Source organism: Gymnoscopelus braueri (assembly GCF_963280865.1).
Source record: "Gymnoscopelus braueri genome assembly, chromosome: 8".
NCBI lineage: Eukaryota > Metazoa > Chordata > Actinopteri > Myctophiformes > Myctophidae > Gymnoscopelus > Gymnoscopelus braueri.
The window spans coordinates 18631634-18648438 of NC_137609.1; the positions used below are offsets into that span (position 1 = coordinate 18631634).

Below are 16805 nucleotides of genomic sequence, written 5' to 3' on the forward strand. Positions count from 1 at the left end.
AGGGACCCCCAGAAGCAAAGATTTTTGTTACAGATGTTCGCTTTAAAAATATATATATATTCAAAGATTTGCACACATTTTCAAGATTTTTCAAACATAGCAGATCTGGCCTGGGCCGCAGCGTGGCGGTCCAGGCACCCTAGGCTGCAATGCCCGACGACCTTTGCTGCGTGTCACCCCCCCGTCTCTCTCCCCCCATTTCCTGTCAGCCTACTGTAATCTATCAATAAAGGCAAAAATCCAAAAGAATATCTAAAAAAGAAATCGGAAAAAAAATAATAGCTCGGTGCCGCACTATGAGCTTGTATATCTGCTGTTTTTGAATAGCCAAAGAAATATAAAATGACAGAGATGCGTTCCCGGATTGAATGGGTTAAAGAACCAAGCTCATAGGGGTATTACAGTAGAATCTCCTCTTAACTGGTTGTAAAAGTCAGGATATTTTGGACATTTTTTAATGACAGACGTGCTGAATTGGACAAAGTCATGTTCCTTCTGCATTACATCAATCACTGTAAAGGACATTCCCTCATCCCCCATTCTTTTCTGCTACATTCATAACTGCAGCAATTGTCTTCTCAGTCCTCCCTGTACAACAGAGACGGACCTTGTCGCAGTATTTTCAAATGTTGCCCAATCAATATCAAGTTCAGTTTCTAAAGCTGCTAATTTGTTCTTGAGCTTGACTCTCCAAACCATGGCCGATAATGAATGGACCGATCTGTATGGCTTCTCCCCATTTACTCTTATCACTTATTATTTGCTCCAATAATTGAACTGCCGTAGTCAGCAGTTATTCTGGAAAAATTTAGACAAGGACATGCCATCTTTTCTTTTGGTGCCAAAGAAGGAAAATTGACAATCCTTTTCTCATTTGAAGGATGTTCATTCACACAATTCAGATTCAAGGAGCTACTAAAATGTTTCACTGATTGCTTAGCTAAGAAGGGCATATTGACATTTGCGCTGGTGTGAAATGTGAGAAATAATGGATGTTTTTTAGGAACATGCTGCAGCCATGGAAACAGAGGTTCAAGACAAAATGGTTCAATTGTCCAAAGACAATATGATGTCTTTCATTTTCCCATGGATATTATTCCATCCGTGTCTTTAATTGCTCGATAGGAGAGAAAGTTGGATATTGATCAGTCAGATTTCTGGGTAACGTTTGTTTCCATCTTCCGTTGCATCTGTCCCACAGCGTCAGGTGTCGGCTCTGTTGTCAGAGACATTGGCAGAGAGTATTGATTCACCTCGGCAATGATCACCTTCGTCACTTTTATCACCTGCTATGACCCACAGTCACTTCCAGGAATGTCATCTGAAGTTTCAAAAGTTATCTCTGGCTTCTTTAGCAAACACTCATTCACCTGGCTCTAGGCATTTATCTTTGTTTATTGACTGTCTTTTCTTATTACCGCCTCTCTCTTTTCTTGTATTTTAGTCATCCTTTTCGTTTTCCCCCACTGCCATCTATTTCCAGTGTCATGACAAGGTTAATGGTCTCATAAATGTCAGTGTCTAGAAATCTCCAGGGCTACATCTCTCCACTGTAGGAGTTTTCAGTTTGTTTGAGACTGACTTATGCAGCAGTCTCCAGTGCTTTGCTCTGCCCGCTTCTGCTACGGGACTGTTCATCATTTAGAAAGAGGGGTCAACGGAGGATTTTAGAGTGCTGTGAATTAAAATGGTGTGACCCTCCTTCTGATAGAAATACATATTTCATCCCCCACCAAATAATGATAAAAAAAACTGTATAAAATTTAAAAACTGATAATTATGAGGCATGTGTGAGATAGCAGCAACTCCTCCAAGTTGTTTGATTCCCCTCAGTTTTCTTCCCTTTTCTCCAAATCATTTTTTTTTCAGCAGAGAGAGACAGCAAAGAAACCCTTAAATAGTTGTGCAGATACTGTTGTTACAGATATGTCCTCTCTTCTTTGTGAAATGCCCTGTCTGTTGTTTGTTCTACGTCAGTTGTGCCAGTAAATCTGTCACATCATCACCAGCAGAGCACCGCTGTTTCCCCAGATTAGGTTAGATTAGATTATGTTTATTCTCCTGAGAGAGGAAATGCTTTCCCCTGCCCACATACATTATGATCAAACATTATAAGACAGTGAATATACCCACATAGGCACATACCCCCTTGTACATGCAGATGCATGCACAAAAAAACACTATAACAAGTCAACAGTTGCATAAGCCTTGTTTCACAGACTAGCTTGTTCAAGACAGTTATACTATATGGAACAGAACTGTTCTTGAAGTGCACTGTATGGTACCTCAGAGTCCCGAGTGTCAGGCTATGTACAGACTGGCTGCCCAAAACAGACTTCCTGCCTATCCAGATTAGAGTCAGATGGTTTTATCAAGTCTGAACAGCAATAAAAACACATGAAAATGGATTGAAATGTGATTGAAATGTGATTTCTAAAGATGTCTCAGTCTGTACACTTGCATACTGATACCCAATTTATAATTTGTCACTCGATGGTGCCACTCACCGAAAAGAGTCGGTCTACCGGCTGGCTATTCAACGTGTTGTGAGCTTGTAGATCTGCTTATATGTCGACGATGTCTGAATACACAAATGCAAACTGATCACTTGCAAATAACAGTGTAGGCAGTCAGTCCTAAAGAGTATAACTTAAGCATTACTCACAACTATGTTGCTACCACAGCAACCAAGGTTATAGGTCGACAATCTCTGAATACACAAATCCGATCTGATCACTTGCAAATAACAGAGTGGGCAGTCAGTCCTAATGATTTTTGGGCGGTGTAGCCGCCCCTATAAGTGGGGTTGGGACACCTCATTAGCTGTATTGTGATTGGCTCATTAGTACACCCCTAGCTGTACTGTGATTGGCTGACTCTATTGAGCACTGTGATTGGCTAGCGAGACACATGATGACATTAATAACCTATAAATAGGATTATGCACTTCAAAAAAACATTTTTTTTTAAAGTGAGGTTCCATCACTATGATGACCACTGTGATGACCACACCGCCCACTTCACACTGGGTGTGATTTTTAATGAACAAATTGGTTTTGCTGCAGTCTGATCAAAGCCTTATATTGTTCTAGGGGCTGGTCAGGGGATGCACTGTAGTGATTAGCTGGGCTTTGAACAGCCTGTCGGATAGATACACCAGGGCAGCCAAAGAGAAACGCCGGGTCATACAAAACAGCTGTTACGGTTTGGCATGAGCTTTTACATGCTCTCTCATGACCAAACTGTGTTTAGCAGTGAGAGTTACAAGTATAAAGTCGAAGGGTTAGAGTATACAAATAGGTTGCATTACCATAATTTGCGTTTGTAGTCCACTGTGTGTTTTTGGTAAATGGATAAGTGGATAATGATATATTATATCAATTGGTTACTCCTATGGTAGCATATAAATCATTGTAAAGATGCAGATTAGCTACAGTATATCTAGGTGAATGCGGTGCACTCTTTGAAGTAAACCATTGCTCTAAAATAATTATGTAATTGGGTCAATATGATCTTTCCAAGAACAAATAAGAGAGAGAGAATATTTGGGTGGTGTGGTCCAAAAGTTACCTTCATTTATCACTGCTTGTTAATGTTAGCTTCTTAAACCCTACTGTATAACGTTGTCAAATAGTGGAATTAGCGATCTACAAGCTCACGTGTCATGAAAATGAACATTTTCACCCATAATGACATGTCCAAAATAGGGATGCCAGGGTGAAAGTGGTCAAGGATGGTATTCAAGCCTTCCAATTCCCCCCTAAATGAAGAGCGCCAGTTGAAAAGGTGCTCTCTGCCTTGTAAGAAAAACAGATTTCCACAAAAGTGGCTTGAGGCAGACCCTAGCTGGGCTGATAGGCACAATCAGGTTGCGAGTGACTGTGTGAACAACTGCCTTTCTTGGCACGCTCTACACCCAGACTCTGCAACCATGTCTCACTGCTACCAAGACTCTCTCACGACAGATGACCTCTACGCAGGGAGCACACAAATCCTACATTTCAGCAAGGGCCACCTTAGATTTGACTTTCACTCTGTAACCAAAACATCTAAACTAACCAAAAAGCTACAAACAAAAAAAAGAAAATACTCTCAAAGTCGTCATCAGATTATTATGAGTGGTGGGGGAATAAAACGGCAGAAGTCTGTCAGCTGGCTGCAGGGACTGAGGCATGTCTCCCTTCTATAAAAAACTTGTGAATGAATTAATACAAGCACTTTGTTCTTCTCCCCAATTAACACATCAGGTGCCAGCATTTTTTCATAACAACTTACCGTGGGTGCCAGCATTCTCCCCATTGATTGCGCTTTGCTGTTTAAAGCTCTAGACTCCACGACCAGCAAATCCACGTAAAAAAAAGCATCCATTCATGTAGCGCGAGGACGCCTGGCTACAGCCTGGAACCATAACATTTCACTCGCAAGTTACAACCGGGACGGATCGCGCATCGCGCATTAGCGGTTTTCCACACCGGAAACAGATTCGGAGATATAGGCGTTTTAAAGAAGGAAATAGACAGGAAGCGGATGGAAGCCATGTTTTTGTTTCCGGTGATCCATTTGGCCTATCCTTCTTAGGATCACAATGGGTACTCCCAGAGCTGCTCTAGCCCCGCCCGTGTGGAGAAAAACGAAAAAAACAAAAAGACTGAAAACACGGTTCAGACCGTGAACGGCACCAGAGCGCTACTATGTGAAAACACGGTCCAGACCGTGATCGGCACCCGATGTGTTAATATTCAAGTGTGCTTTTGCTGTCACTGTAATGCTTTTTTTTTTACCCCCATCTGTGCATGTTTTTTATTTGTGTGTTGCGTGCATATCTTTTATTTTTTATGTACTATATTTTTTTATGTGGACAGGACACCACAGTGATGTAGTCATGTCGACTACAGAGACAACACGAAATACAACATCGGGACAAAAACAAAGCAGACAAAAACAAATAAGATTGCGAGCATATCTCTGAGACTACTGGTATGCTTTTGATTAAACTTGGTGGCAAGATCCATTATGCTATTGAAATGAGTTATATGAACTAAACCGAGACAAACAGGTCCCCTGTTTTGTTGCGCTAATGTCTTGACATTTTGCACATGCTGTATGCATTTCATCTCAAGAAAAAACATTTCTTACAGTGACATACTTTACATTATGTCCTAATGTCCCTGAAATTAAGACTTTTGTCACGTAATGGATATTGCTGTCTCTGGCTGGCTCCAAATTGGCATTGTAACGTTCTGGATTCAACACGTTTACTCTAGGCTTGTCTTCAAATAGATTCCCATGGTGCAAACCATTATCAAGTGAAAGTGTTCAGAATCAGATACCCACTACTGTATAGGTTCAAGCCAATTATCTGGAAAACTGAAATCCTGCCTGACTCTGATGAAGATGAGTGGCCACAACAAACTACTCTGTATCATCATACAGTAGGCATTCTAATGTATCTTGGGTAGGATGCCGCACAGCTTTCCTTGGATTATTGTCGCTGTCAGGCAGAAACCTTATATCTCCTTATTTCACCTTCTTTTTTTTGTGCTTTGTCATATGGCAGTGACAGCATTTGTGTTGGGCAGCTGACAGAGATGTTTTCTGCGTTTGTTTGGCTTTTAACTTTTTTTTGATTATGGACATGCTATTAATATGTAGCACATTTGAGAGTGCATGATTCCTTAAGTACCTTTGGGAAGTGTTGATTATACACAGTAAATATTATCTAACAGTAGATATTATCTTTTGGAAGTACTGATATGGGCCACATTCTAGGCCTGTGTTTCATAGTAGGGTTTATGCAAATTGCACTTCATTTCCATTTAATACTTTATTACAATAAACAAGCACGTAATCCGTGATAAGCTTTGACCAGCTCTCGATTTGAGCTTGAATTTTTGGATAGACGGACCGACCGACCGACCGACAAAGCGGCTTATGCTACGTGATTATAGCTAAAAAAGAGTAAGCTCACATACAGTAGTTTTATGCTACTTTGGTTCATTAAAAAATTGTTGTGGTCAAGCCCAAATTGCATGACATGATTTTGCAGAAAAAACTAAATGGAGCTTTGAAGCTTTGTGGAACATTTCCAACGAAGCGACGTGTAAAAACTAAAAGGCATTCGGACCAGCGCTAGAGGTTTCTACATCTATTTGATGGAGATACGAGCAACATTATAATATACAGTACGAGGCCCTGAGATCATTCCACAGCCGCCCTTACAAATGTTCCTAACACCTACTATTGTAATCTGCGGTAACAGATGACCTCCAATTCCCACAGGGATGTAAGAGCTTGCAGAGTCAATTCTAATTTGGTGCGACTACAGAAAAAAAGCTTCTTTTGTTAGTCTTAGCAGTCTCAATCTATCAATTTCTAATTACATTCCTTGAGTCCACGGTTGATACACCCATGAGGCACTCCCTTGCCAAGTTCACTGCCTTTGCCAAATTCACTTAAGTTGTTGCTACTTTCATCCTACTAGATTGTCTGTACAGTATGTGCAGCTCCTGCTGCCTACTGTTCAATTAAAATGATAATGATTGTGGAAAAAATACATCTCTTTTGCTACAGGCTCAAAGCAAGTGTTTCCGTGAAGATTTCAGTATAGTTTCTCAGTTGTCTTTAGTCAGTGTGGTCTATATTTAAATTCCAGAGTTGGTTTATTAATACTTGTTTGTGATATGTTTTTTTTTTTTTTTTTTTTTACACACACAATTCTAAGTTCTCCTCTACAAGTCATAAGATCCCCCTGCTTTCCCTTTCGCGTGGGTCTTGTTTGAATAGATGACAGGTATGTATATTTTATATGTAGGATGATGACCACGCTCCAAGTTTCTGTTGGATATCAGGATTTCTGGTTACTGGATATGTGAGCAATTATCTTGGAGTTGACCTGGGGCATTGTAGAGTGCAAAGTTATGCACAGCAGTTAAGATGAGTTTGACATGTACCAGCTGTTATTCTGCACTTTTCCTATGTCCATACATAGGACTATTCAAGGGCTTTTCTTGCAATCTGTTAAAGACCTTGTAGATTTTCTTTTTCTTTTCTTTTCTCTTGCATTATAAATTTCATAGCTGAAAACATTTATTTTCCCCACCATATTTGAGTTGTTTTTATTTAATTGTGGGCTGAAATCATGGCTTATGCAAATGGCCATGTTTTCACCAGCTTCAGCCGACACACCTCCAGTCTTCAGAGCAGAGAGTTCAGAAAGAATGTAGCTTGTTTTTTCCCCCACTTTTCTTTTTTTTTAGATTTGCCTGGGTGGTTAATAACACATTATTCTGTACAATACATATTATTACTGCTTTACAGGGACTTTAAACGTCATTCATGTCATTAGGCTTTGTTTCGTCATTGGCGCAAAATTTAGCATTATTAATGTAGGTTAATCATATTAGAGGTAAAACAAAACAAAACAAAAAATTTAAGCTCCATTGTACACTCTATAATTACTAGCTGTTGTCCAATATCACAGAGCTGCCTAATTAAGCTGTATTACGTAAATTTACATTGATAAAGAACTTTTAACAAATGAGCAGTAATCATTTATCTTTTACCTGTCTGAAGAAATACCCAATCTCAATCAAGACGTCACTAGAGGGAATAGAAAATTAAAATATGCTGCTGGTTAAATACCCAGCTGACAGTGCATGTTTGCAATTCTAATGTCAAATGATATCAATGGCCTCGCAGGAAGACTTCATTTTAAGTTGCCAAGTAAACATGTTAACATAATGATTTGCAGTTACCTGGCATGCATGGTGTTACTGCAGTCTGTTGTAAAAAGAAATGAAACGCGAAGCAGCCGCAAAACAACTATAACCGTAAGCCTGAGTTATACTTAGTTGTGTGCAGGTGCCTCACACAAGAAATAGACGATCTACAAGCTCACAACACATTGCAGTGCAACACATTGTGAGCTTGCAGACCAGCTATGTCCGGTGTGCAGCACCGGCATGCAATTAAAAGGCATTGTTTTCACTACAGTGCCGATATATTACCGGCAAAATAATTTGCATAACTTGCTGGAATGGCAATGGGAGAGACCGTTTTCACATGCCCTCCGTGGCAGTAAACATGCTGCTAATGCCTGCTATGTGACAGTTTTCTAGTCTCATTTGTAACGGCATAGCAAGAGGTGACGTGACAGCACGTCACACTCCCATCTGCTGGTAGACAGACTTGTAACTTTAATCCATTGAAAGAACAGAGGAGAAGCTTGATCTTCTGGCTATGTTATATCTGATCTGATATTGATCACGGAGAAAGAACGCCCATGATCAATCATTTATTATCACGGGGGTTAACAGGTGGAGTTGGCAGTGCTGCATCTTGCATGCCCAATGTGCGCCTGTACATTTCCATTGCAGGCGGGCGCTCTTGTAAACAACCAAATGGATGACGAGGTGGTCTGAGAATCCGCTTTGCGCTTTCCTATACGCGTGTGCCCACGATAGCAATTTTAGGGATAGCGCAACAACACGCCCATCAGCCACACCTCCAGGCGCAAATAATAAATCGGCATCATGTATTGCGGGTAGCGCCGCGGTAAGATCCCGTTTAGGGCCAGCGCCAGCTGCCTTGTGTGTAATTAACAAATGGCGGGTAGTGCCAACTTCTGCCAAGGCGTAGCGCGGATTTCAAAATGTCCTATATAGTATAAATCAGCCTTGAGTATTGCATTCTACTGTATGCTCTATTGTAATCTCTCAAGAACAGATTCTGCACTGCGTTGGAATCTTTCGGGGAGGTTCGTCATAACGTGTGCGCATTGGCTACAAGTGGGCGTGCCTTCAGATCAGGAAGCAGGCCGCGCTTTACCCAATCAAATGTAGTGGGCGGGATTCACATGTCCGTCGATCTTTCCCCCTCGAAACAAACCCAAACTAATTTAACAATAGCGTCCGCGGAGCAGACAAAACCACGGAAAGATATTCACATTTTAACTTACTCTTTCATCATAGAAACAAGTGGGCTTATAACCAAAACGATCCATGTTCTCTGGGAGAAGTGGTGTTAGTGTTCCGTGTAGAAATATTGTTAGTGGGAATGAAAACATAGTGGCACCCACCGGAAGTGAAAGCTGAAGGTAGACCTAAACCCCGGTTTCCTTGCGCACTGGTGTTACGTTTTCTTCCGCCCAGAGCCAACAGCCATAGAACAAACAGCAGAGGTCGCTGTTTTTCATTTTCAGTTGGATCTGGGTTCCCAGATTGGCTCTATTGTGCTGAAGACATTCTGACATTGCCTAGCACCAAGATGAAGGATCAAAATAAGCAACTATGGTGATATTTCCTTATTGCATGTAGAGGCCTTTCTGCCTGTGGCAGCAGGGCGCCATGTTCATTTATCATATAGAACGTCTTAGCCACCTCGTTTTCCTTCCTTTGCAAAGTGTGGGTGTTCTAGAATGGACCATGGGAGCTCATAGACCTGGCCTGGTTTCCAAGCTGGAGTGTGCTGTGACACGCCATACAAAATGAAATAAAAAAAGACCTAGGACACCATGATGGATGTAAACTTTCAAAAGTTAGTAAAGATGAAGAGCAAAGGGTCCTTCACTACTTTTAGATGACAGGGGAATCGCTCTCTAGGATCGTAGATACATGCTTAACAATACGCTTATGATATTTTAGCAAGATAATCATTGGACAGGCAGCTGAGTGACAGAGATACTGTATCTCAACAACTCACCCACTGAGAGGTTGTGTCGACCTTTCAGTAATGGTGTCTGCACAATCACCACAAAATAAATGTCCTTCTCCAGCAATACAGCAGATCCTTATTTCCATGCCTTGTCCTACCTTGGATAAACACATTGCTTTCGTGCAAAGAACAGTAGCTGTTATGAAGGGAGTTTAGAGTTGTAACATGCCTTTTGCCTTTATCAATTCCTCCACATTTTTAAACCTAAAAATAACACATCTACAAGCTCACAACACATGATGCGTAGCATTGTGAGTCTGTAGGTCGGTTTTCTATTTTTGCTTTTTTTAATTATATAGGGCTTGAACATCCAATTAAAACAAATACATTCAGCATAACCTTTACAGATAGTCATGCACATTTTGCATCTGTCTCTCTTCTGTGAGAGTTCTTGACTGGCATGTTGGCTGTAGTGTTTATATTTTGATTTATGCAATATGATGCAGTTTCCTTTTCAATGCAAAAACACATACTTCTTCTTTGAATGAATTGCTACTGTATATACAAGTGTTAATCTGAAGGTGGATCACATAAAAATCAAAATAAATTGTGCCTGTTAACACATTGAATGCCAAAAACGGTCCGGACCGTTTTTGAGGGTCCAAACGAGAAGTGCCGAAAACGGTCCGGACCGTTTTTGACCCAATTCTATTTTTATACGAGTGGCCCACGTGGGGCGCTAAAACGAAACTTTGACATCACCCAAGGAGTTTCTGAGAAGAAGAGGCTGGATGAGGCTCCATGTCAAAAATCCTTCCAGTCGGCGTTTTCAATGTTATCTCCTTGACTAAAAGCTTAATATCTCCATTTCTTTTTAATGTGGTGGAAACGAGCCGTTTCCGATCGGCGATCACGCTGCAATGGAGGATCGCGTTGGAAATATTATTGTTCCAGGCGTTAGTCGGGACCCTCCGCCGTCTCGCACGCACGCTTTGTTTACATGCACTTCCGCGTCGGGGCTTCTGCAGCACGAAACGTATAACGCAAGTGGATGGAAGAAATGCAGGCACTCAACATATAATATTTTAATAAACCTCTGGCACCCAATGTGTTAAAATACATGTTTCAATGTAATCTGGGGAGTTGAAGGGCATCATGATTTTTAAGTACATAATGTTCCACTGAAACATTAAAGTAATGGTGAAATTCACCCTAGTAAATTCACCCTTTTTCTGTATATCTATTTGACATGCTGGCTGTCTTTTCTTATTCATTTTTTTTTTTGTGATTGAATGCCAACATCTCATCAACATCTCAGAGCCAGCACTCGGCACACAAGGATGTGTGTTGCGGTGACAGCTGCAAGACATTTTTAAAGGCATGCCTTTGGATATGAAACGACGCCCGGAATGGTTATTTCCACTAAATTACCATCTAGTAGAACCCAGAATTATATCAGCCTATTACACAACTAAATATAGGTTGCCCACTGTCAAATGCCCAGTCTCCCTTGCGGTTCACAGCCATGTCAATCAGGGTCAAAGTGCTTTAAAGGATGTGTCAGGGCTTAACATGAAGACGGGCAGGGTCTTGCTTGTTCAGATCTTTACCAATAGTGAGAATCAAGCAATCCAATTCCCAATGAGATCCCAACGGAGGCTGAACTCCTAGCAATTCGCCTCAGCCAGGCCTGTAATTGATATTTGTCAGAGGGAAAGCGTGGTCTGCATCAGTCTCAAAGCTGCTGGGAGATGTTGAATGGCAGAGGTACATGCCAGTAAGACACATGCTAACATCTGCTAATATTTGAAACTGTTTGCTTTATCCTTAAGCTATTTGTCTTTTGTTTTAAATAATCAGTGTAATTTTTATCTGCCAAAATGATTTGGAAATATAAGTTGTTGGAAATAACTGTATTATACAGTACTACTGGTAATAATACGACTACCAATAATTATTTGCATTTTTTATTGGAGAACCTTTTTGTATTAATATTGTAATATTACTAATAAATAATTAGAAGTAATACATATTAGCAGTAGTATGTGTAGTTATAACCATGCACAGGTAGTGCAGGTAGACGTAGTCATGTATTATCAGATCCAAACCCCATGGTCTGGGTTTTCATCACAATGTGAACACCCCTGCAGTTTTCAGTCACCATCAAACGTTGAACAGGATGATTCATCGCAGTTCTCTTTGAGATATTATATTCTCCTGAGGTCATCTTGTCCTTTTGTCTCAGTCTCCCGCTGTCGATCTGAATTGAAAAATGTCATGATAGAAACACTACTGACTGACAAGACAGTGTGAAAATGCCCTTGGTAACACAGCTGGCTGAGTGTTGAACACTCGTTCTTCTTTTGTCCTGTGTGGGTCGCCCTAGTTATTTCCTTAACTGTTGACCTTGTGGAAATTGCTGGTTGCTCCCTGGGGCTTCGGTGGTCCAGGTCACAGCAGACTGCATCTCATCCGTTGAAAGATGGCTCTCAGCAGTAGACACCAAGTTAAAGTGCCATCAGTACTCCACAGACCACTTACTATCGAAATGTAAGATCATTGAGTGCTTCTGCGGCTGATACCTACAGTACAGTATGTACAGTAGTGGTCAACAAAAATGGTTTTCGATGCAAACACCAATATTTGGAGAGCAGGGCATCTGATTTCTGATATAATGCTGATGATATTATTTAGTTTTCCATCTTATATTTAACCAGAGACATCTCATTTACAAGTGAGCCAAGAAGGCAGCATACAGTTTAATTAGAAATACAATATGAATGAAATGAACATTTAGCCCGTTTACCACCGATATAGTATTCCCTCAACACCACTTTAAACTCTGAAAATAGAAACAATATGTGAGCGGGTACAGTGCTTTAGGCCGCAAGGGGGCATTTTTCATTTTATTACAGATTGTTGAAGTACAGAATATAAGCTTTCATATGATGTATCATTCATTGAAACTGGAACACATTTGAAGAAGATGTGACCATTTGAATCTTGTTATCTATAATAGTCCAAACTGAGATAATCCCTTCTAAAGAATTTCCACTTTCTAGCACCTCTCAGCTCCAGGTAATGGGCGTGAACAATGGGTAATTTATTCAACCTAGCCACTCCTCTAATCACTCCCCCATTGAAACCTGTCAGTTAGCTGTCCACTCTATAGAGCGTCGCAGTTCCCGCCCACTTCCTGTTTTTTTTGGTGCCGGAAGATAAAACTCAATGCATTTTTCCATTGACATTTCCAAAAATATTTATATCTATTAAAGGGTTAGTTCGTATTTTTAGAGTATTTTCTGTATGAAATACTTACCATTATTGTAGTGGTTGCAAAGGTATTAATTATCTGGCCGAGTCCCATGGTCAGAGATCTGGTCGGGATCTGGTGAATATGAAGTAGTTCCATGGTTTGGCGGGGGCCAATCATTCAAAATAAATTCATCCAAAAAACTAGCGTCATTTGTATTGTTGACATATTCTAACAATATAGCGCAGGTTTGATTCAACTTCGACCCCTCTGTCACATGGTACTATTTTCTTCTATTTTCTGTGTCCTATCACTGCGCCGCGGCGGCAGCCTACGCTCCCAAAACAAGGTGTTCTACAGTCCGCCGATCAGCTGTTCCCTGTTGCCAGATTGCGATAGAAATAAGCAGCCCGGTCTATGAAAACAAGCCCAAAACAAGCGACTAATGCGACCTGTATACCTGTATACACATCGTATAAACACGTTTTGAGCTTGTAGATTGGCTATTTGCAATATATATATATATATTATATTTCAAATAGCCGATCTACAAGCTCACAACGTGTCTTCATAGAAAGCCGCTTATAATAACCAGACATGGCAACACTGAAGCCAGGGAATTTCAACGTGGACGGCGCTGCAAGCTTGTAAACAATTCGTTTTATAATAGTTTTGGCTTCTTTATAAGTTGTTTTGGCTTCTTTATAAGTTGTGTGTCACATAGGAAAATAAAAAATCAGTATGGTGCGTACTTGCGATTATCGTGGATGTCCTAATAAGAGCATTACTGGATCAACAAAGTGATTTCAACATGTCAGATAGTTCAGACTACGACGAAAGTGATGAAGATGTTGCTTTTACTGCACATCCAATGGGATATCTGTATGAACCTGAATATACAGATGAAGAACTTCATCAGATGGACGTAGAACGGGCTGAGAGAGAGAGGAGGGCGAGAGAAGCCGCGCCAGCAGCTGCAACGAGAGTGCGAGAGAACGATACCTGGTGGTGTACGTGTACTAACTGCCAGCGAATGCCCACAGAGCCGGAGAGCTACTGCTGTGGTGAATGGGATCTGGCCATGCCACTGTTGCCACAGATGCAAGCTCTCTCGATGTCAGAGGAGGCCAGGCTGGCCAGCACATCTCTCCCGGTGTCAGAGGAAGGCAGCGCATCTGCATCTGCTTCTTGCTGCATCATCAACCACCCAGAATTCCCAGGGTTGATTATGCACACTGGTGTGTTGAAAACCGTTTTCCACAGACCCAAAATAAACTGGAAAGAACGTCCCAAGCCTGCTGGAGCTGATGGCCAGTTGTCAGTCGAGTAAGTTATCTCATAAAGATGATTATGGAATTAGCTGTTGTGCGGATATATATCCCATATGCCTCTAAATGTCAATTGCAATACTTCAGTCATTCTACATCAGTGGTTCTCAAACTTTTTCATGAGAAGGACCCCCAAAATGATATGTATTTGACCCCCATCTAAAAATATTTTGTTCCAGGGACCCCCAGAAGCAAAGATTTGAGTTACAAATGTTCGTATAATATATCGTAAGATATATATATTCAAAGATTTGCACAAATGTTCAAGATTTTTCAAAAATAGCAGATCTACAAGCTCATAGCGCGGCACTCGGTGCCACGCTATGAGCTTGTAGATCTGCTATTTTTGAATAGCCAAAGTATAAAAGGTCATCATTATTCTGATGCTAGGTTTACAAATTTTGCTGGGTACCCCCTCAAGTACCCCTGGGGGTCCCCGAACCCCACTTTGAGAATCAATGTTCTACATCAATAGAAAACTTGGCCTAATGTACAGTAAATCAGAGAGCTACAGAAAAACATCAATATGAGTAAAATGTTCCACTTTACATAAACAGTATGCACACACTAAAGATTTCATTTTGTGTTCAGGCAATACAGGCTGGTTGGGTACAGGATGGTCTTGGAATGGGCCCTCCAAGGAAAAACGCTTGGTCTAGGAAACAGGAGACCTCTCCCCTCATGCGTGGTGAAAGCCATTCGAGTGCTTTATCCATCAGCAAATGGAGAATACGTTGGATACAAGGAAGCAGAGGACTATTTGAATTTGTTTTAGTTAATTGGAACATTTTTCAGAATTATTTATTGCTCAATAGTGTTTTGATATGTGCAATAGTAAATAATAAAACTGAAAACTAGTTTTGGTCTGGAATATTATTAATTGATACTGAAATGTGTTTACACATACAGTACTGTGTGTATGTATACATATATACATATATTTTACACACACTCTTGTACTTGCTGCATTTATCCATTTATGCCTAAAGTTGGACAAACACTGCATAATACATTTTTCAGTCTTGGCAACAACATATTTGATTGCAATAATATATATACAATTGTGCACACACATACACAAACGATAACTGAAATGATAACGCTTTGTATCAATAGACAGCATCAACATTTTTATTTCTGTATAAAAGGTTTTCTGTGTAAGGTTCTAGTACAAGAAGTACAGTGGGTGACAACATTGAAAATAGTGATGCTTTTTACATTGGCAAGCTGTAATTTCTGTCTAACTAAGTGTCAGTATCAGAAAGACTCTCTGTACTACTCTCCAACAGATTTTGCACTGGAAAACGTGTTGTATGTTCTAAAATCAAAGAATCTTTGTCAGGCTTTGGAGTTCGAGCTATATTGGCGGGTAGATCAACTGAAGGATGGATGTGGAAGCGATCATCTCCGAGCTTGATGTTGTTGTCAAGTCGCCGTTGAATGACCCGCAGTACCAAGCCGCTTCGAAAGTCCTGGGTAGTAGGCTCATAGATCTTCCTTGAAAGCCATTGAGTTGACAGTTTGGAGTGAAATATATTGACCTTTTTTTTCCCTGGGGGAGTAATATTACAAAAACACATCATATACATTTAGAACATTCAGGTTCCATTCCATCTTTTTCTCAATGTTTTAACATTTAGGTCTTGGAGTGCATAGTATACAGAATGATTGACACTGTTGTCAAGTTCAAGCTGTCTTTTTTTGTCCCCTCAAACATGCTTACCAGCCTGAGTAGTAGCATGTCGACGGCCAACATTGTGGTTGTGGTCAATGACACTCAGTTGGATTCTTGCCTGCATGGTGACATATTTGAAGTGTCTTCTCTTCTCGGCATACTTTAGCATAGAGCTGTGGTACACTTCAAGAGCCCCTGAAAAAAGACATGCCATCATTTATATATTGTGTGCCATGTATTTCTATTAGAAAAGTCAATGACAAGTCAAATTAGATAAAACAATCTTTTATATAAACATTTCCTATTGAATTGTTTGCTCAAAACAGGTAACGCATCAAATAATCAGATACAATAGTATCCTCTAAAAAGAAATGGTGTCAGTTGTCTACCAACACCTCTGTATGTTTTGTTTGCTGATTTGCGGATTTTTTTAGCCTCCAAATATAAATGTCACAGCTTGGGTACTAATATTCATGAACTGATTCCATCTTACCAGTGTGCTTGAACAATGTCATGTGATCCAGGTCTCTCATGAGATTCTTATCAAGTACAATAGCCTTGAGGGCGTTGTATGCAGCACTGCCCTTCTGCAGCCACTTCTTCCTTCTCTGTTGGTCATCACTGAGCTCATCATGGTAACACTTGTACTCCTGTCCATCAGCTTCCCAGCGGTGAATGCCACAAACATGAAACAAGATAGAGGTCCACCGGCGTTTCAATTCCTTGACACATTGTTAGAGCAAACAACATTTTGTCTCATTTAGTATTCATGATTGAAATTATGAATCAGGCCATCATAAACCAAGAAATTATTACAAATACAATTAAATTAAAATCACCGTTTCATCACCACCACAAGTGCTGCAAGACCACCAAAGATGATTGCTCATGGACTTGA

The 16805-nt window shown here is 40.5% G+C and overlaps 2 protein-coding genes across 2 annotated transcripts in view; one reads left to right on the forward strand and one right to left on the reverse strand.

Annotated features, from left to right (window-relative positions):
* ntm (neurotrimin) overlaps nt 1–16805 on the forward strand; it is a gene marked incomplete at its 5' end in the record, with an annotated part of 459203 nt that overhangs the window by 52326 nt on the left and 390072 nt on the right. The gene's annotated exons all lie outside the window — the stretch shown is intronic.
* Nucleotides 15942–16805, reverse strand: part of LOC308090055 (uncharacterized protein) — a gene marked incomplete at both ends in the record, with an annotated part of 3853 nt that continues 2989 nt past the window's right edge. Inside the window, 3 exons of the mRNA XM_080435086.1 lie at nt 15942–16102; nt 16401–16629; nt 16747–16805. The exon at nt 16747–16805 is cut by the window's right edge and continues 63 nt beyond it. Coding sequence (XP_080291212.1) covers nt 15942–16102; nt 16401–16629; nt 16747–16805 — 449 coding nt within the window. The remainder of the gene's footprint in view (nt 16103–16400; nt 16630–16746) is intronic.